This window comes from Melanerpes formicivorus, unplaced genomic scaffold, assembly GCF_026170545.1.
Source record: "Melanerpes formicivorus ecotype bairdi unplaced genomic scaffold, bMelFor1.0.p_v2 SCAF_7, whole genome shotgun sequence".
Lineage (NCBI taxonomy): Eukaryota > Metazoa > Chordata > Aves > Piciformes > Picidae > Melanerpes > Melanerpes formicivorus.
Window position 1 is genome coordinate 13,548,755 of NW_027142359.1, and position 22,691 is coordinate 13,571,445.

The window sequence follows — 22,691 nt, forward strand, 5'->3', positions numbered from 1 at the left end:
AAAGAAACAGCCAGGGAACTGAAGGAAAGTAAAGGTAGAGAGGGGTGTGGATGACCAGGAGAGGAAGACAACCTAAATTAAGAACTGGTATGGCACTGAATTTCTGAAAGAAATTAGTGAAAAAGGAGAACTTCTTAACTGAATAGTGGAGGAGAATAACTACCTGAATTGATAGGAAGCCTTTGTGGGGCCAGATAAGCATTGAGAAAAGACAGAAAGCAGATACAGGGAGCTGAAAATGCACTATATATATGTGGGGCCTAGTTTTGCCTCTTATTTTGATACAAGATTGTTGGCTGTTTTCAAAAAAGAAGCAGAACTAAAATGAGCAATAATATATGAAACAAGGTTTTTATAGAAATAGAAATTGTGGAAAAATAAAAAAACCGTACTGCATGCCTGTGAAAATATCTAGGAAATGCAGAAAGAAGTATAGCTGGGGGCCATCTGCTGATTTGGTCAGCACTTTTGGTAACTTCACAGAACATTCTTCAATTATGGCAAGAAAATATCCATAAGGAATGAGATTTTAAAAATTATTTTATTTTTTTTTTTAGCTGTATTTGTATGGTTACTGTGACCTTAGTATTCATATTCATGGGGCTAATCACGTTAGATATCAATGTATGTGGCAAAAGTGGAGGAGAGGGAAGGCTTCATATAGTGCTATACACAAGCTGCCTCATCATTAAATTTTGTCATTTAAAGACATAAACTAATGTTCATACTCGTGGCATTTAAATAACCTCTCACACCAATAAAGTATAAAGTTCTTTTTGAAAGAAGTGGCTGCCTAACAGTGTCCTGTTGTGTGACTTGTGCAAAACATTAAAACTCTGAATGAATTGAAGTGGCAAAGGTGAAAGCCATGACAATACCAGTATGTATAACATGAACACACATCGGCCTTGCCAGCTACATGAAGTAGGGCATGTACAAGAGATCAGCATACAGTGCAGTATTAAACACCAGCAAAAGACAACAAGCTTTGATAAAACTTACAATGACTTATAAATATTTGAATATTTTCCATGTTATCATTGGTAAGCATCAGAGTTCCATAAAATTTACTGATGCAAAGTGTTCAGAACTATGATAATACTTTGCTTTTCATTAACCTTTTGTTTGGTAAATAATTTATTTTTCATTATTGGGCAGTCATATAAATTACCCTTCCTTGTAATTATGTGGGATATTCAGTGTAATGGAGATTTCAATGAGAAGTTAGGATTATCCAAAACAGCAACGGAAACTCAAGCACCAAGGCACATCCCTGGCAACTGGGTATTTAAAGTCTGACAGACATCCTGTTGAGTGTATGCAAATAGACGTTCTAGGGTTGAATTATCCATATGTGATGAGTCCATATCACATCATCTAATTTACAGTTTCCTGGAGAAAAAAAAAAATAAAAAAAAAATCTCCCAGATGACTAAATTAAATGGCAATATGCCTGATCTTGCAAGGTACTAATCAGCAATGAGATTGTCAGGGGCAGCCAACGATTTGTGACAGTTGCAAGAATACCACTTTTATGTTCCTGCTTTGAAATGTGTGCACTAGCTGTAGGTTTTTGTTTCTTTATATTTTTGCAGTTATGCCTTTTAAATAGAATCTACAATTGTTGGATCACACATGCACACCAGCTTGTCAGTGCTTTCAGCTATCCAATTTTACTGGACCTTTGGGGCAAAGATCTCAAACCATCCTTGTTGATCTGCCATAGGAGCGGGACTGGGCTGCCAAGGCTTGCATGAGCAGTCTTCACAGGCAACATTCTTGAGCAAAGGTTGAAGAACAGCAGCTTTTAAAAAAGAAGAGCATTTGCCATAGGTCTGCAAAAAGCCCTGGCCTTTTAGTAAATATTCAAAACAAATCCTAGAGCTGAACTTTGAAGCTTTTGTAATAGCTGTGATCAGAAAAATAATATCACCAACACCACTTAGGCTAGTGTGAAAATAGATTTATAACCTTTTATTTTATTTCTGTGCTTTGTCACTCCTCATTTACTGCAGCAGGCAAGGAAATTCCAATTAAATTAAAAGTACTGAGAACAGTTATTATGTTCAGTCTTGCCAATTACTGGATTGTACCTACATTGCTTTGATTCTCCACCAGTCAGTCAAGACAGCTTGATGTCTACATTATACCTTCGGCTTATTAGTAGCTTGCAAGTGATTGAAAAGTCCAATTGCAAAGGACTAGATGTTCCCTCCTGTTGTGTCTCCATACTGTGGAAGGCAGCAGCACACACAAAGTAGAAATGAAAAAAAGACTACGAATGGCATGGTAAAAGGAAAGTTAGCAATGTGGCATAATGCCATATCCAATCCACTGTGCAACTCCCCTATCACAGAAAAGGATGTGATAGAGAATGGTGCCTTCCCAGCAGTCTTAGAAATACCCGAAGAAAACTAATAACATGTTCCTAGAAAAAGCAGAAGGGCATAGATGTCACTTACATTTTACAGATGGCCATTTTCATGTTTTAACTCTGACTGGGGTGAAAAAAGTAGGTTTTATATGGTTTGGGGTGTTTTTTTGTCTTTGTTTTTTACTCTGCAGCTGACTATTCAATAAAATGGGAAGTCTAAGGAAAAGCAGATCTTTTACTCAGTAAATAGATTTTAATAGCTCACATTCAGGACAGCAGGAAAAATATAATCTCCAGAAATATCACATTTCTGCTTTCCTCCTTTTTGTTTTTCCATTTCTATTCTCCTTGACTTTTTCTTTCTTTCCCCTTCCTAGTTCTCTAGTTCCTCCTCTATCTGTATGTTTAATTGCCACTTTTTCAACAATTCTGTGTAGATAGATACATACATGAATGAAATACTACTGACACTCAACTCAAAACTCAACATTCTGATTGAATTAAGGATTGAATTAAGGATTTTCCATAGCAATTGATTGAGAATTATAATCACTTTGTATTTGGAATTTTAGTATAATATCCACAGAGGGGAGGAACACCCATCTGTAGGCACATGGGATTTGAAATGTATTCTGAAATGGGTTCACACACACCGAGTGATGTAGCACCACTGGGAACTCCAGATAGGCATGGTGGCATAAACAAAATAGGCTGCATAGTAGCATATTTTCCAACTGCATTTTTAAAGGTACTGCCTTATACATTATAGATATATATTACGAAGAAATTTTTTGGGACCCTAGAAGCTTGGGATACTCAGTAGCTGTGTCTTCAATCTGTACTGGATAACTCATGCAGTATTTACAATGACAACAAAGGTTTGTACACCCTAAATATGTTACTGTCAGCTTCTTGTGTGCAAGCCATGTCTACTACTTGTAGCAGCAGATCCATTGGGTACAAAATATCCTATTATGATTTCGCTTACAGATAAAGCAGAAAATTAATTGTGGACCAAAAGGTTGTCTTTAGGACTTGCTGCTTGGTAAAGTAATTGGTACACTTGTTTAATGAGAAAAGGTGCCCACGGGTAATTTTTTATTTCAGTGTAAGTTTTGGAAGCTCTCATTTCCTTCCATATTCCTCCCATATGGATTTGCAAAAAGGAGAAGAAAAGTGCTAAACTAACACCCTGTAAAAGATTAAAAGCGATCAGTCTACCCAGCAAAGAAGGGGGGTTGGGGGGGGGGGGGGGGAGGAAGGAAAGGAAAAACAAAAATTAAAAAAAGGGAAGCTAATAGTTAAAAGCTAAAGTAGAAAGAACAGTCAGAGAAATAACTGTGAAGCCAAAACTTCTGAAGCTGAAGAAATGTCATAACAATCAAAGCCTGGACCAGAAGTGGCAAGAATATTTACAGCTCAATGTGCTAACAGTCTCAATCCCAGCTAATTTAAGAACAATTTATAGGGGTGGATAAAGCAGAAGTCTTTTAGATGAATGTGAGCAACGGGCAAGAAATGTTGATTAGATCACTTTCTGGCTTAATATGCAGCCATTCTACTGATATTAAGAGCAGTAAGAAGAGAGGTTGTCAGCGCTTACAATCTCACAGGAGACATATCTAGAATGAGACACAGTCAGCATAAAGGTGTAAAGGGCAATAGATTTATTTCTCATTTTCCCATTCCCTGAGGACTGTTGCAACATACAGAGAAAATTACCAGGAGTTTCAAACAAGAGAAATAGTTACAGTTCTTCCATTCAAAGGAAATCCTAAAGGATTGCACAGTTGTTCAGAAAAAAAACACCAACTTTTTCCTGGGAACATTTCCTCCCTTGTAATCTTAAACATGTTCTGTCCAGCTACCACAGAAATAGGGGCTGATGTATGGCAGAGGAGTTAGGATAACTACTGATCTTACTTATTGCTTTTGATTAGACTGGAGAAATTAACAAAAATACCCTGACCAAATCTCCCAGAGAAATGGTATCACCTACTATGTCAATGTATAATACTTTGTCATTCTGCTTTATTTTAAGAATATGACTACTTTGCTCACATTTCAGTGAAATAGGGGCATAAACAGGGGAATAGGGGATTTCTGTGATACCTTATTTATACATTAATTGTCTAAGTCTGTCACAGGTAGACTAAAAATATTGCAAGATTAAAGTGTTATTATAGGTGAGAAGTATGAGCCTGCACTGGAATATTAAGTCTGTACCAGTCCATATTGTGGGGAATTTGATATCCAAACTTCATAAATCTGAAAGCATTGTTGCTCGATTTCTATAAGTAAGAGAAGCAGTAAAAGAAGAGTGACAATGCAAAGCTAGCTGGTAGACATGAATAACTTACCCACACAGGAGGTTCCATCATTAGGTACAAAAGTTTGTTGACCGTTGCTAGATTTAAAACCAGGCACACACATACAGTAATAACTTCCCACCGTGTTTGTGCAATTGGCGTGCTCTCCACAAGGTTGAGTAGCATTCTCACATTCATTATCATCTGTGAAGACATAAATTATGGATAAATATATTTGCATTTACCGACTGAAGAAAACAGTAAAGGAAAAGCTTAATTTGCTCCTGGTATTGTTTTTTTTTTTTAATCTAATTTTTGAATGCTGAACTGGCACTCTTCATGTTTGTCTATATAGTTTTCCCATTGCCAAGGACCTAATCAGGTGTTCAGCATCACTATTCTTCTCTCATCCTGAGTGAGTCAACAAATGAGTACTGATGTGAATGGTTTAATTGGATATTCACCTGGAAAAAATAATTGAGACAAGAGCATGTTCTGCCATGATTGCATCTGATAATATTTGTTTACTACCTGAAACTCTGTATTTAGAGAGTCACCCTGAGGTTTAGGAATTTAGAATCATAGAAAACTGAGCTCAGAAGGATGTCGAGAAGTTGCCCACTTTGTTCCCTCACACTAAGGCAGAATCAATATAGCTAAACTGACATTTTTTTCAGTTGTTTGTCTGGGGGGTTGGGTTTTGTTTTGTTTGGCCTGTTTTTGAAGACCTTCTGTCATATTTCTCAGCAATCCCACGCAGCAAACTTGCAAAGTTTGTCCTATCAACTGACCTGAATCTTCAAGTATATTGTTTTCTTAGTTATCCCAAGTATCTTAATAGATATGCAAAATTCATGGCTAGATCTTTACTTTTTAGAAATTGCTGTACCAGTCATCATTTTTGCACCTGAAAATTTACATGATCTGTTTTACAGAGCTAATCTCATGCTTCCAAATAAAACACACAAAAAAGGAACGATATGCACAGGTTTTAAGACTACTTTAACTTTGAAGAGCCTCTGCATGTGGTGCCATTTGGATCATGGAGATTCAAGTTCAAATGAAATCGTGAACTCATGCTTTGAACTTTATAGTTGATTTCATGCAATGACTCAATAAAACTGTTTCCTCTCCAGAATATTCCAAGGACTCTGCTGTCTGTTAAATAATTTTCAGACCAAACTTGAGAAAAATTTTACAAGCTTCCTTATCCAGACACTGTACTTTCCTGAGACTAACATTCACAATACTGACAAATTCTGTTTTCTTAAATAGCCCATTTCTCCCAAAGCACCCCACAATTCTGAAACAAACAAATCAATGAAACTTTCTATCTTTTCTCTATTTTCTACATCATGAGAAAGGAAGAGAGTTAAAGGCTTCCTGAAGTCTACTGGGATTTTGTTCCTGTTCTCAAGCAAAAGATACTCATAACACAATGAATGACAGGAAAGACTTTAACACGGGGAGAAATAACAATTTATTGCAGTAGAGGAATGATTAATGAGCACAACAGGGAGAAGAAATATGATTTCAGAAAAGATGCTCAAGGATGAGTTAAAGAAAGGTGCTTCTGCTTTCCTGATAGTGTTCTCATCAGGTGTTTACAGAAATAGGGTACAGATAAGTGAAGTGGTGTGTAATCTAGGGCAGTGGCAAGATTAAAGTACAGCAAGAGTTGTAAAATTGTAGGGATATATTTCTGCAATACAACTTAGTCACAACCCCAAGCATAACCCTGAAACAGGACATTTTCCAGAGCTGAAGTGTGACCTGATTTTGGACGCTACTCAGTTGACTCAGAGATGCAAATATCAATTCAGAACTACATCTTTCCTCAGGGGAATTTGGGTCAACAGTATCAAATGGATTATGCTCATTATAACTAAAATTGAATGTAATTTAATGAGGAATCCAAGTACCAAAGCAATTTGCCAACATGTCAACAATATTTATTCCACAGCTTTGGTGTTCATGAAAATAGCACAGGAAAGGTGTATGGTTTAGATCTTAAAGAATGCCAGAGTAAAACCAAATTGATTTCAGTGAAATAATGATAGGGAGGAAAAGTGCATTGTTGATGCATGTTGAAAATCAAAGTGTGAGAATATGAAAAAACACAGTTTGGCACATGCCATTGCAGAGACTAGGCACCAGGACACTACAAATCTCAGTAACAAGGTCCAATTTGAAAATTTCATGTATGTGACTGTTTGGCTCTTTTGCAATCTCAATTTACTCTGGACTCTGGCATTTCATGACAGAAGAAAAAAGTGGATAACCCTATTTCAGCTGCCAAATAAATTTGGCCTTGAGAACACATTGTAGATCCTAGAAAACAGCCTGTGTTAACTTTAGAAAGCTCAGAGAATAGAAATCTTGGAAGATGAGAAGTAGGAGGACACTGATGACTGCAGGACTTAATTCAAAACAGAGAAAATAAAGAAAGAAAAGCTACAGGCTACATGCAAGAACTTTTCTTTTGGATTTGTTTTCTAGCAGCATAACTGTAGTCCTCAAAATCCAACAAAACTGCCTTTTTCAGGTGGTCCAATATTAACATGACTTATGCAGTAGTCATCAATAAATTCTTTGCAGTTATGCCTAATTAACTTTAATGAATTATTGATGTTTTTCCTCAGTATTTAGGATGTCTGTAAGGGGTTTAGTGGTGAGTATACTGCCTTAGGAGACTTTTGGATAATTTAAGAAGCCTTTGGAACATAGAAGAAGGATAGCAGTAATTTACACTGCAAATGCAAGAAAGAGTTAAACTAATACGGAGAATACTTTTCACTGTCCTCATGGTCTAGTGTAAAACTGAGCAGGCCATGCTGGGGGATAATTTACTGGACCACATCCTGCTTCTATTGAAACTAATGGCACAGAAGTTGATGATGTAAGTAGGCCCAGGGTGGTACTTGCTATGGAAACCTACTGAGTTAATGGGAAAGGCAAGGGGGAAAAGTTTTCAAGGAAAAATAAAAAAGGAGTTTCATGTACAGTTTGACTGGATGTGTTTGATCTACCTAATTTCACACAAAATATTTTACAAGATCAACAATGATGGCAAAAATATCTCCTAGTTCTCAATGTAAATAAATTATTTTTTTGGTTTGGACAGCAGTTCAATGTGAAGACCAGGGACTCAATTTTCAAAATGTTTACATTATTTATAAGATTGGATTTGCGATTTAAAGGACATCAGGGCAGAAAAGACAGGATTTATAGATGAGAAAATCTTTGGGGTTTTTTGTTTGCTTGGTTTTTTTTAAAGAAGATTATCTGTCTGTACTTTAATTGACAGCAAGCATACAATCCAACTGCTTTTTTGCCATCTAACTTAATTATAGCATGTTCATTCACTGCTGGCACACGTACCCACTGAACACTTCAGGCAGTACCTCTGGAATGCATGTTACTTTCAAGCCTTCTTTTTTTCCTCCCAGTAACACAAAAAATTTAACAACTTTTTTTTTTTTTTTTTTTTTGATGAGACTGGCCAGATGACAAGGTTAATTATTGTGCTTCAAAGGCAATACTGCATTTGAGTCTGGTTTCACCTTAAAAATAGAACTGCTATATATTTTACTGTACAGAAATGTGATTATGTGTAGATGGAAACAGCTACTAGCTGTATGTAATGGTATGTCAACTGGTCTTCTTGAAATGTTTAAGGATCTTCACAAATAAAAGAGCTGAAAATCTGATAAAACTCTCTTCAAACTTGATTTTGAATTGAGGATGGTAATTCAGTATTGAAACTGCTTGTGCTCATAAATATGAGAACCTCAATTGTTTAAGATTGAATCATCCCTGTAAGAACTTAGGACACTGATGGAAGTCTTTCCCTGTCACAAAAGGCTGTAAATGGGATCTAGCATTTGAACAACCACTCCTTTACATCAGGCAATATTGTATATTGTTAAACAAAACATGTATGAATTTTGTTTAACATTGACATGATGTGTTTTATACAAAACCCATTCAATTCTTTTAGAAGCTTTAAAACATATGAAATAATTTGTTTTTAAAAAGTATGATTTGTGGATTTTAGGGCTGTGATGTAACTGGAAAATAGAGGAATCTGATAAGATTTTTAGGAAAAAAAAAATGACAGAAGAAATTTCTTCTATGATATCCAAAGGGCAAGCTACCCTGTCATACATCCTGTTTAAATACTATGCAGTTATAATATTGTAACCTACATGAGGAAAATACTGGGGCAACTACAGATGCAAAGTGATGTAATTTGTTATTATTGTGACAAGCATGAGAAAGTACTTTGAACTATCAGTTGGAGATATAAGAGTTTTGTAATGTTTATGTATTTTACATGAAAACTGTCATGAGGGAAAGTCTTAAAGCAGTGGATTTATCAAAGCAGCATTGAAGGATTTCCATAGCACTATCTCCGTGATGGACTTCTTGCTGATATGATGTCATGATATGAAGGGTTAGTTTGGAGTGAAACTTGTCATATTGATTCAGACACTGACATTTTATGTTTTCTTTTAATTTTTCCTTTTTGTAAATTTTCAATATATGTTTTCTCCCTTCACTTTGATAATGAATAAACAAGGTTGAAATTGGCCAAGCTAAAGAGAATGATTTGTGCATTTCAGTCCTCACCAATCCATGCAAGTGTTCGAAATGAAACTTTGTATTATAGAATATATTCTGGGCTCTTTGGTATTGAATTAAATTGATATTAGTCAGGCTGATGTCCTTTATCAATGAAGAAGTGCCCTGACTGGAAAACTGCTTTGCTGCAGAACTGGAATTCCCAAAACCTTTGATCAAAATCACCAGTTAGACCTACATCTCACAATCATTTCTACTGAAACCTTGCTACAGACAGAGCGCTCAAGGGGCTTCTTCCTTTGCTTCTTTGGCAGTGGCCACAGTCCTTCTCCCCAGGTAAGCTGTGCTGTGTCTGGATGCTTTGCAGGCTCTGACCTGGATAACTAGCCAGCCTGACCAGAGCAGCAACAGGCCTCCCAGGGCAGCAGAAATCTCTTTTGGATGAAGTCTTTTGATACCCTGACATTCCAGTGAGGGGTTTTAACGAATTAAGTGCTCATGACTAGAGCTTGAATCTGAGAACCTGAGTTTTCCCAAAGCCACATCTGAACAAGCATGGACATAATGGTGTGATTTTCATAACTTTAGCAAACACTTGATGTTACCAAGCCCCATAAGTAGCTTATACTGAGGCAATTACTGTATACTACAATACATTCACACTCTAATCATTCTATTGATTAGGTGGGTTGGATAATAGGTTGGACGTGATGATCTCAAAGGTCTCTTCCAACCTGGTTTATTCTATTCTATTCAGTGCGTTGCCCAGATGACATAAAATAAACAAAGCATCAACAATTAATCTTGCCCCAATCCAGGCCATTTGGAAATGAAATTGGAAGCCTTTGGTGCATACCTCTCTGTTAAGACTAGCAGTGGCAGTCTTAATAGTGGGCGGGAGATCAATATCGGACACTGTAGTCTGAAAAGTGGACAGCACTGGGTAGGAAGGAAATGCAGCCAGAGTGGCTGGGGAATACACTGATTCATTGCATCCGGCTGTTCTCTTTCAACAGCAGCCTCTGCTGCCAAAGCTGCTATGGAGCCCCCGGGGGAAACTTAAACTACCCTTCCCTAGTGTAACCCTCATGGGAGAACAGTGCTTGAAGTGCCTCACTTAACCCCTCAAAAGCAAGGAAATGAAAGGCTTCCTGTAAAACAAATTCCAGTGCTACTCACCCTGCTGTGCTTAGCTTATTTGGAGGTCTCAGAACAGTGGGTGATTTTACCTACATTACTACTGTGCTGCAGGACTGTGGTCTACAGCCATCACAGACTGAATTAAGAACAGCAATATCATTAGTGGTAATTTAACACAATTTGCTTATGATTCTCCAAAGATTCAGCATTCAAATTTGGTCTAAATCAGCATGAAAGAGCAGATGCTTAGAAAAATCTCTTGAGACTGCAGAACTGGGCTGGAAATTTCATTTAAATATGAATTGCCTTCATAATAGGCCTGATTCATCTTTGTCCTACACTGGGGCAGCGGATCATGCAGTTGCTGCATGGAAAATCTTGCAACTGTAAGATCTATCTAGCTAAAATGTCATAACTTGCAAGACATCTTTTCAATGCCTTTTCAGGAGGTTTTTATAGCTCGCCAGGATTTTTTAACTGGTTTGTACTTGGTGGTACTGCAGCTTGCTAGACTCCTAAAAGTCTTTGTTTCGGCAAACAAATATTTTCTCTCACATTCTTTTCTCACATGCTGTATGCATATGTTGTGATGATTTCAGATCAGCAGCTCTTACGTGTTTGGATGAATGAAAGGGCTTCATAACAAAAAGCTCCCAGCCTAAAGAACGACCAGAATACATTAAAAGAAGGAGGAAAGGCATATTCCCGTATTCAAAACGCACTCAGGCTGAGATTCAGAGAAGGGACAAGGTTCAGAGGGGTTAAAATATTAGCTAAACTGCTTCTCGTTTGTTGCTTTTCTTTTCAGACATTACAAATTAAAGATGAAAAGCATTTATTGTTGAGTAAGTACCAGTGATGAAATAGTCATTTGTTTAGCCACACAACCTGCTTTTTCAACCTGACTTGTGAAATACCAAAAAAAGAAAATCTATAATTTGTGTTCACTCATGTGAAGAAACTTTTTTTGGGAATTAAAAACCCCCAACCTTTAAAAGCGCTAGTCTTTGACTGGAAACTAAACATGTACTCAGCAAGCATCTGCAGGGCGTTGAGAATAAAAAGGGACAGGGTGCTGAAATTAGTGAAACAGAGGGAAAGGAAGATTATTTAGCTGTTGAGTGGCTCTGTCCCACCTTGTCCCCCAGCACTGCCTCCTCTGGAGAGCAGACTGTGTGTTGTCTGAATGGGACCCCAGCACTCCCCCAAAGCTGCCCTGACTCAGCAAGAAAGTTTGTGAGCTGCAAACTGCAAGTGCAGAGCTTCACTTTGAGTGTCCAAACCCGGAATTAAGTATTTATTGTCTGGCTGACACCCCTTCCCTCACTGGATCATGAGTGGAAGACCTGTGAGTGCTGTGAAGATTCACCGCTTCTATTACAGGCAAAACTCAGAGATGGTCAAGTATCTCCTGCCGATGTGGTGAGCAGGGTCTCAGAGCACCCGCCAGTGGTGCCAGTGAAAAAACACAACCCACGGTGCAGCTCAGGCACAAGGGGGCTGCCACTCACTCTTGAGAGAAATAGACCATGACCTCCTTGCACCTGGACCGCACCAGGCTCCCTTATTACATTCCTCCCATCTGAGCACCTGGCCTGATGAGCTGTTAAAATGCAAAGTTAAAGAAGAAGGCTATAGCAGATTAACATCAGAGACAAGTAAAATGGAAATAAAATTCAACATGAAGAACTAAAGTTCTCTAGCTGGCTTTGGATGTGAGGAATGATGACCAAATAAATTCTTTGGAAAAATGGATTATGGACACTGAGTAAGAGATAAAACAATAATCCCATTTTCAGTTCAAATCACAAACAGCTCAGGTTAGCCAGACTATGAACTCAAGCCACTTGAGCCTCTCTTCTGATAAAATGTGAATGAGACTTCACCAGTCAAATCTAAACATTTTGTTCCCAAGCAAAAGATAAGACAGAAGGAAAATAGCTTAGCATTCAGTTTGATTAAGGGGTGTGTGTGAAAATCTTACAGGCAGCACTTTCCCTAATTTCAAAAGAAAAAGACATATTTATTCAGAACTCACAGTCAGGAAATGCATCACCACTTTACCAATTACATATGAAAAACACTGTGGCACCACGTGAGTAAGCAAAATCTGAAAAAGAGGGTAAGTAAGAGACAACACAACTTGAATAAGGCAGCGGAATATTAAGCTTTACTGAACTCGCTACAAGTATGTCAAAGGCTGTGATAAGAAATAACTCTGGTCTATGTCAGGATATGGATTTATCCTTCAGTCAAAAAGGACAAAGGCCTGGGGTTTTGAATACCGCATAAAAACAGCAGCAGCGTCTGCGTTTCCACAGCACCAGCAATGCTGGAGCTGAAAGCAACCAGATACTTCTGGAGGAGCCCCCTGCAGAGCACAAGGGGCAGTTTCAAATATTTAATACAAGTGACAATTGTGAGGTTTGTGAATTCATTCCACAGATGGCACGTAGTCATGGACTCAAGTGAGAAAGTACATGGAGCTCATTAATGTTATAAAATAACTGCCGAGCCACAGAGCTAGTTGTATTTTAAAGGCACTTTTAATTGGTGTTGATGGGAACCATTGACAGTCATTTTGTTTGGAGTGGTTTGTATTATACGTTCAGGAGCCAGAAGCTAATGTCCAGTTGCTGAATTTTTCCCTAGAGTGGGTAGATGAGTATGCATGAATGCAAAGCTCAAATTCAGCCCTAACTAAATCTGAAGAAAACTTTCCCTCACTGCTGGCATGCTCCATCACTCCTTCTGGCAGACTCTGAAACAGCAGGATTGTTTGTGTTTACCTCTGAGTGAACAGACCAATAACACACTGATGTTTGGCTTCAGTTTGTGAAAAGTTTGTCTCTATAACAGAGTTTCACTGAAGTCCCATTAACCTGCATTTTTGTTTTTATAGAAACAAAGGGACAAACCCTGCCAAGAACAAAGACCTCATTTCTCTTCCTTTCCTCAGCCAGCACAGATCTAATTAACAAGACACAATCTTAACAACCTCGCACACACCATGTCAAGATTTCTACTCAAGACTTACACAATAATAGAGACCCATCAGTTTCAGCGTTTTCCTCCTTCAAAAACACAGAATTGAAACAAGGTGAAGTGGGAGTTGAAGCTGAAGCAGCTGAATGGGAATAGATTGGATTTGGACTGACAGCATGCAGGTATCTTGTTTTTCTCAGTACTACCAGCAGAAGAATTTTTAGAGACCTCCCTGTTATTAGATTACATCATTCCAAATCCAGCTTTCACTTTTGTTGTTAACTTGCCTTTTTTTATTCCCACTGAAATTCAGCCTTTAACTGAAAAGTAAAGTAGCACATGCACAATCTGAATACTTTTGTTTAAAGGAAAGCAAGCATCACAGCAGTCCCTTACCAAGAGGGAGCTGCCAGTGGATAACTGTGCCCCCTACAGAGCTGAACGGGCAGCCCAAGTAGAAGTTCTGTTTCAGCACTGCAAATAGAACTGAATAATAATAATAATAAAAAAAAAAAACAAACCAGAACAACCACAAAACAAACAAACAAGCCCCAAATAACCTGCAGTCACACAATACCTGCATTGTAATTTCTTTCAGCCTTCCTATTTCATATTCCATTTACCATAATAGAGACATGGAATTGGAACCATGAAAGTAGATGTATCAGGATTCGAGGCTCAAATCTTGGTTATGTTGTGTAACTCTTTCTTCAGTTTATATAAAGTAAATGTCTGTTTGTGTGTGTGCTGTATACACATATCGCCCCAATACTCCAGCAGCCACTGTATAGCAGGGTTCAGGAAAATAAGACTCAGAGCTGTTTGTATCTCAATGCACCTGGTTCTTGTTATTTCCAAAAGTAATTTCTGCAAACTATTTGCAGAACTTTCTGAAACCAAATACATAAACACAGCATGGCACATTCTGGCATTTGTCTATATCTAAAATCAGATTATGTAAAACTGTCTTCTTGTAGAGAAAATAGTTCCCTACTAGCTGCAAGAAGGTTGCATGCCTTTATGCACCAAATCTTGACGTCCATCTGAACTGCATCCAACAGATGTTAAACACATCTAAGGAATGGCAGTATATCTCTATTGGGATTACTCCATCCAAACCTAATCCCCACAAACTACTAGATGAATGACTCCTATGGTCAGTTATACAAGGTCCATCACTCAAAGGTTATGATCTCTTTGACTTCTTCAACAATACCTCACCTAGCAGCAAGTGAAAGAAGTCTGGAACGCAGATGAACACCAGTTCCCATGTCTCATATTTCCAGGCTGCCTTTCGGGTCCTGCTCTGTCAATTTACATGTACCACTTTAGCATATTTGAAAGGGATAAGAAAAGCTGAACTCTACCAAAAATATTTTTGTCAAATCATATAATAATACAATTTAAGACCTTTGGTAGGAAGGCTCTATGCGGGCAACAAGGACAACCAAGCTCATCGGTGTTTAACTAGAAGTCCCTCTTTGTAATCTGCTACTTAAAAATAGGTGGTATGTTATGAAATGCAAATGTGGTTGTACTGCTACATTATCTTCCATAAATTTTGTCCTTAGAAATATTAAACAGTATTAAACCCAGTTGCTTTTAGCTTTGAGATGCATATTGTGTTCTGTTTTGGATTTTAAAAGTGGAATACAGTAAAAGATGTGGCAAAATTGTTTTGGGAGAAGTAATAGCTCAAATAATGTGGAAGACCATAAAACAATGACTACAGGAGGAGCTATTTTTTTCCATTGTGGAACAGTATTCCTTGACTTCTGAAACCACAGGCTAATTATGTTGAATAGGCAAAGTACTTTAAGGAGTCTAGTCTGGGCATCAGAGACATTGAGTTCACAATGTACTTTTGTCAAACCCAGGTTACAATAATCAAGACAAGAGTAGCTTGATGATATTTGATTGCAAGTACTATTCAGGAGGTTAGATAAGGTGACCTAATGCTAGTCTACGGGATGCGTGAGCTTATATTGCTTTAAACTAATATTAAGGTTAGGGCATTACAAGAAGATAACATCAATAGGAAAAAGTAGATTTGTTTATTTTCTTTTTAAAGTCAATACTGTTTCATTCTAAGCATCTTCTACAGTGGCTCACATAGCTGTCATGTGGGTTGTTGACAGTGTTGGGTTTTTTTTTTTCTCTCTCTCTTTCCCCTTTAGATTAGCTCTGTTTTTAAGTTAGCCAGTTTAAATTCTCTGAAATTCACTACTGGATAACAGACTAATTCATAAAAGGAAATAATTTCAATCTATAACTGAGAAAAGCCATTAATTACTGGAAAACAGCCAGTCTCGAAACCTGAAGATATCAAGTATGGTCTGGCAAGGAGGAGACAATTAGGTTGAGGAATTCTACCCAGAGGGAAAACGTGCCAGCATTACTTCAGCTAAACTAATGACTTCAACAATAACCACTGAAGTATTTCCAGACGCTGTCAATGCTCCATGGTATAAGTGTCTTAACTACTGACAGTGATATTCTCAGACTGAGTCCAGCACATCTGATAAACAAAATCACTATAAAAACATATAGAGTTTGGTGTGTTCTGTCACCCTCTCCCCTTTTTCTTTTGATGCAAATTAAAGCTAAATATAATGATGCAAGTGGAATCTGAGGCTATAAAGTCCAGGAGAAGTTAGGGCTGTGGTACTGCTCAGGCTCAGGTAAAGGGTTATAGCCTTTTGGGTAATCAAAGTTGTTTTCCTCATATAATAGCCAAATATAATGTTAGGGGAATTTACTCATTTGAAAAGTATATATCGCTTCTCCTTTCTGGAGCAACCTCTTCCAAAAACTAGACTACTCAAAAGGCCAGATTTCATCTTTTCCTCCTGAACCCTTCTGCTTTGAAGTGAGGTAACCTGTGGTCTCCTCATGCCAAATTATTTGATAGCTCTATGTGGACCTTTCTTTCCAAGGCATATAATCCAAAAAATGTTTCGCTCTATGTTAAATAGCAAAACCCACTCAGGTTCCTGAATGAATTTTGAATGTAAGGAGAGTATATGTCATCTTAATTAAATTTAAAGTGGTTTCTCTCTTGCTGTCTACATCAGCTCTGCTCTTCAATAGTTATTACGTACTAAGTTGAAATAGTCTATTCACTCGTAATCACTATTGTCTACATAACTTTGTCATTTTCTAGAGGGGGTGTTTGTTCTTAGATACAGGGGATAGGAAGAGTATTATACCAAAGATATACACTTAGCTGGTAAAAACATCGAAGTTCTATTAAAAGCATATCTACAGTTTAGACTCAAGTAATATTTATAAGAGAATAATGTTGAAACATGGCAAAAGTCAGAAAGGAAAAAAAAAACACACAACAAATTCAAGGTTGCCTACCACAATACATCCTGCCACATAAAGTGTTCTTAAGTGCATTTTATGCCTGTAAGTACTGACAGGCAGGAGGGTGTAGGTATATTACATAGACATTGGAAATATACACCACACTGAAGGGCTGCTTGAAGCTCACAGGCAGGTTGCACCATAAGCGGTGATGCTGCATTAGTGTTGCTTACTAGCCAGGCTAATCAGCCCTTTAAACCCAATCTCTAGTAACCTGACCATAGCACTGTGCTGCACAGCCACACTGCTTGCTGTTGCTTGATTTGGTTTATCCAGTACTGCAGTGTCAGCTCAGCAGACGCATGAAGACAAGTTCCCAATTACAAAATACAGAGAAAACTCTGCTGCCACTGGTTAAAGAGAGTGGTGTAATTTGTGTATTAAGAATGCAGAAGCCAAAGAAAAGGAGAATTGTCATAAGGTACTGAATAAAGGCATAGCAGATTTCCACAGACTACCATGCTGGGATCTCTCAGAGAGGGAGGCACTGCAAAAACCTTTAGTAGTATTTTTCTAAATAATATTCAGCTGCAAAGTTCACAGTTGGAAATGCTAAAGCCTCATTTCCCAAGCAAATCACTCAGAAAAGAATGTATCTTCCCTTCATTAATTGAAATAAAGCTCTCAAACTAAGAGTCTAAATGTAAGTTCAGACAAACATAATCGAGATAAACACCTTGATTACCAAACAGACTGAACTTGCAGAAGCATCGAGTAGATTTCTACAGCATGTTAAGTATCTAATAAACAGCCTAACTTTCAGGGATATGTGCAGAGATGCTACAAGGTTTTTTGAAAGTGTTGGCTGAGAAACTGATTTAACAAAAATCAGAGGAAACCTTTTCTTCATTTTTAATCCAGCAAAACTATTGCATCATGTGTCAAATGTTTTTTTCATTAAAAGAAGTCATTGCCTTTTGTCCTCTGCACCCATCTCTGAATGTACGAGCACAATCCGTTCTATAGGATATCCTTAGTTTTGCTCCAAAAGTCCCAGCTCAGTCAGGATACTGGAGGTCCCAGAATAGCTTTTTGGGAAATGTTCTTTATGCTCAGAACAGTTGCAAACTTTGTGTTATAACAAGCATTAAACATTTTGTTTATTCATTCACATGGAGTAGGTTTCCATCTCAAATGTAAATACTGATCATGGACAGAGAAAAGTAGTGTTTTATAGCTGCATATTTTCAGATGGTCACACTGTTAAAAAAAAAAAAAAAAAAAAAGTGAATTAGAGCTTAAATTCTTACTCCAGCTGCCTTGGCTGCACATCAGGTTCTGTAAAGTTCAACCTCTAGGATCTCCTTCAGAGACTAGGATAAGGGACAGCTGGAGCCAGGCATGTTTGGGATAGGACAGCAGAACACACTGCTGCAAAAAGAAGGTAATGTCATGCTTTGAAAATGGTGACATTTTACGGAGGACTGACTATTCAGAGAAGAGCTTTACTAATCCTCAAATCCACCTAAGAATTTGAATAAGGAAAGGGCATCTTTCACTGGTGACATCCATATTACCAGTTACTGTGTTAGAGAATAGTGACTTAAGGCCCAGAAAAGAAAAATGTTCCAAAGCAATTCCACTTTTAGGCCATTAAACTGCAAGATAATGATGGGTTTCTTGACGAGCAACAAATTTCTGTAGGACTTCATTTGGTGCCTGTTTTAGCCAAAGGCTGCACTGTTGTGTTATTTTATGTTTAAACATACGCTACTCTGACAAGCCTCTGAAGTCTTTAAAGTCTCCTCATCTTTATTGCAGTACTTTGATCTCAGTGCCAGAAAAGGTCAACACAAGAACTTCAGAATTAGACTTGTTTACATCCAATGTACAATACAAATAAGTGAATGTGGCAAGGACATCCCAGGCGGATTAAATGAGTTCCATTTTTCCTAGTTCTACTTAAAATGCTTTTGTTTTTGACAACCATTGTGCGAACGATGTCATCATCAAATCCAATGAAATTCGCTTATTGAAGCGCATTCCCCCTCAAAACATTTCATCAATCATAGCCCAGAAGGTCTCTGTCATAGGATAATTGCGACTTGGCGTACCAACAAAGAGCATGCAAACGTCCTCAGCTTCCTTATCTATACAATGGGCAGGGATGACAGACATTTTATTAGTTGAAATATTGTTACCCCATCAGATAAAATGCTGTGTTTTGTTGCTTTGATGTTTTCTGTCGCCGTAGCAGAGCTGTCTTTTTCAAACTGCATGTTTAAAGAACGACTGTGGTGGCAGCTTATGTCCCTTCACAATAACACTGCCAACAAACACCTCATAGAAATAGGCAAGAAGTGTTCTAATAACACTTAATCAGAAAGAAATGGAAAAAGTGAAGAGAGTTTCTGCTGCAGCTATTTCTAGTCAAGATATAATTGCAGAGTCATCTCTCTTGTCTATGTTTGTTTCCTTCAGGAGGAAAAGATCACCACAGAGTGAATTCCTTCTGAATGGACAGTCAATTGAGAATGCAAACACCCTTGTTCTCCTGCTTCCATGTACAGTATTATTAATCTACAGAATATTTAGTGGATTAAACTAATGTTTGGGGTCACTGCTTATAGTGAGCACTTCCCTGCAATGAGTACAACTATGAAGTATGAATCTTAATTCAACATGTTTGGTTAGATCACTCAGACTTCGAAGGCTAACAAAAAATGTGTCATACAGAGCGATATGCAAACCCATTTAATTTTCTATTTAAATCCTTACTGATAGAGTGGACTTTTCCTGAATTTCAAACCAGCAAGCCAGTTAACCAGACTCTGAGGGTGGAAAAGTCTGCATGTTGACAACAAGCTTATCTCACTGTACTATCATGTGGACAATAATTAAATGAAGTGATATATACATAGTTTAATAATTCAATGTTTCCTAGCTCCTACTAAAGACTAAACACAGAGAAGGGCTGTGCACTCTCCAATTGACTGCACGGCAAATACCATTCTCATCTTTGAAGTCAGCAGTGCTCTAGCACACTGATTTCTGCTGAAAGATGTTGCTGGGATGATAATGAATGGGAACAGCATAATTAGAAGTCGTCAGCACAGCAAGAAATCTCCTCTTTGGTGGCTGCTTAGCAAGAGAGTGCCCTGATAACAAATAGCAAAGTAGGCAAGTGTAAAGTGTTCTGGCAAATGCAAGCATCTCTATTGACCTTCACAGTCTATCCATACACTATTCCTCTAGAGAGAAGAGGCATTTTCATTGGTGCTGAACCTAACATTCCTGATGTAATGACACTCCCTACACCCCTCTCTTAAAAATTCATAAAAAATTAAGAATTACATGATTGCACTACCTCATTTTGTTGGCATACCTCCTCAAAAGAATCTGAGGGATGATGAAATAACAATACAAAGAATAAAGACTAGCAAATAGTTACTGCAAAAACCAAGGGCAGAGAGTTAGCAATTTCATTATCTGTAAGAATCCCTTTAAACAACAGCTGCTGCCACACTTCAGGCTTGCAGCTCTGACTGACGCCTATTGACATACATAGCTCATGCCCGCCTCTCTGCTTCACAGGGAAAGTAACTGCAAAAGATCCCATCTTGCTCACTGCATTTAAAAACATGGAAGCACTTACCCTTGCTGGGTTTTGTGTTGGTTTTGGTTTGCCTTCCTTATTTTTTTTTTTCCCTTCTTTTTTTTTTTTTCTTTCTTTCTTTCCTTCCTTCCTTCCTTCTTCCACCCCCTCCCCCCTTCTTTCTGCTGCTCATTGCCATGATGTCTGCTTATATCCTGAAGCAGACTGTCAGAGGAAATCTCAGTGTTCTTTCTACTTCCTTCCCTTTTAATAGCTAGCTCAAGAAAGAGGTAGTAAATTGGCATCTGGAGTATTGAGGCCCAGGAAACTGCTCAGCTGCAATTGAAATCTGGTGTGTGTTAGGTTTGATGAGATCTGAGGAAAAAATCAGAAACTTCCACAAAAAAACCCACAGCTGCCAGAATCACAGAACAGTGATGAAAAGGGTTCTTCAAGGAACAGAGTGCTCCTTGGTCACTTTTAAAGGATTATTCAATTATCTAATTATCAAACCTTTAGATAATGAAATGTATGCTTTTTTTTTTTTTTTTTTTTTTTTTTTTTTTTTTTTGTAAAGGAGGAGGCAAAAAACAAGTAACAAGGACTTTGCTTGAGCAGATGTAAAACTAACACATCTGCCTCCCTTGATACCAGCAAATTGGCTCTTTCAATATGTTTCATTTGTTCTCCTGCCAATTGCTGATCTCTTGTCAATTTACTCTCAAACTTGGAAGAAAATTAAATGGTTTGATGACATATTGGTTTCTGTATTTTATCTTTGAAATGCAAAATATATATTTCAATTATCTTAGAAATGTTTCTATCTTTTAAATCTTTGCAATTGTAAGATGTTGGGCTTGATCCCCATCTGGAGCATAAAGCATCTAACTAAATTAAGCTAGGCAGTTTACCACAGCTGGTGATCTTGTCCATAGTTTTTCCACTGATTAATACAGAACGTGTCTTATACTTCTTTAGAAATATGCAGTGTGAAAGGGGGTGACTTCCTGTAGGCTTTAGAATCATAGAGTGCATGGGGTTGGAAAAGACCATTAAAAGCCACTTAGTCCAACCACCAGGTCATTTAGTCCAATGCCCAAACTCTAGGCATGTTTGAAAATACCTGTGCTAGATGATTGTCTAAAATTTCTTCCTAATAGCCTTAAATACTCAAAATGAAATGATGGAGCTGTCATCACAGCAACGAAAGAAATCACACAAGGAAAGAAAAATGATACCAGCATTAACTGCATCAACCACCTGCTCTATAAAGGCAAAAAAATGATGGAAAGAGTATTTTGGCTATGCCATACATGCATGCTTAATCCCCCAGCAGGTCAAATAACTCATGCTACAAGTTGCAATTTATATGCCTGTAATTCCTACTCTACAATAATTTATATGGCATTTATCAAAATGCTGGCTGGACAAGATTGGCTACTGAGTGGGGTACTCTAATTCCTTGCTCTGTGGCTACTCACTTCTTTAGTCACAACCTGACAGAAAGTTTTTGGCACCAGAAGTGTGACTTTGAAAAATGCCAGTGTATTTCTCCTTAATATACTCAGGAATGCCTTCACCTTGCCAGCAGTAAGAAGCCCAGTTTCATTTTTTGAAAATTTCTGTCTCGAATTCCATTCTTTGCCAAGGGAATGGGGTCCTATAAACATAATGTAACTGACACACCTGTGGGAAATTGCACTATGCTCAATGTAGTTGCAGTCACTTTTATTCAAACACAGAAAGAAGAAAAGAAGAGAAGGAAGTATTGGCAATGTCTTCTTCATAAGCAGTGTTTTTAAAGGCAGTCCTAAACAAATCTGCTCTCCTCTGGTCCAGAAAAGCATCCTAATCACCCAGCTGCAGGCAGTACCTGAGCAGAAACACACCTCATCCCTCCTACTGAAGATACTCCTGTCCGTAAAAGCAATTCAATCACTCTGAGCTGATGAGCACATCTCTCCAGCTGAGCAGGTATTGTCTTCATGCAGGAATTTTGATGTCTAGTTCCTGCCCTGGGGACGCCTAATGTATTTTATCCAAGAATTGTTTAAAGTAAAATAATCTGTCATACAAATGAATGGAAGGAGTCTTATTTTCAGAGCCACTGTCTCTATGGATGACCAATATAGATGAAAGTGTTTACATTTAGCCATTCTTGACTGAAAACAATGGCTTCCCTCTCTTTATGCTAAGTTCACCCATCTGTAAAGCAGACATATTATAGTTTACCTAACTCAGAGAAATGGGATAATACAACTTGGCAAAAGAAAGGCTCCATCATATCGGTCTACTAGTCATAGAAAGGTAATATGAATATATGATTTTAAATCACTATTAAGATAGTCTAGACTCTGGGACATTTCTGATATTGCTTTGGCTGGATAATGTAATT

General features: G+C 37.8%; 1 protein-coding gene across 2 annotated transcripts in view; it reads right to left on the reverse strand.

Moving 5' to 3' along the window:
* Nucleotides 1-22,691, reverse strand: part of ADGRL4 (adhesion G protein-coupled receptor L4) — a 74,551-nt gene that overhangs the window by 29,859 nt on the left and 22,001 nt on the right. For both annotated transcript variants that reach the window (XM_068141117.1, XM_068141116.1), the window contains exon 3: nucleotides 4,735-4,887. In XM_068141117.1, coding sequence (XP_067997218.1) covers nucleotides 4,735-4,887 — 153 coding nt within the window. The remainder of the gene's footprint in view (nucleotides 1-4,734; nucleotides 4,888-22,691) is intronic.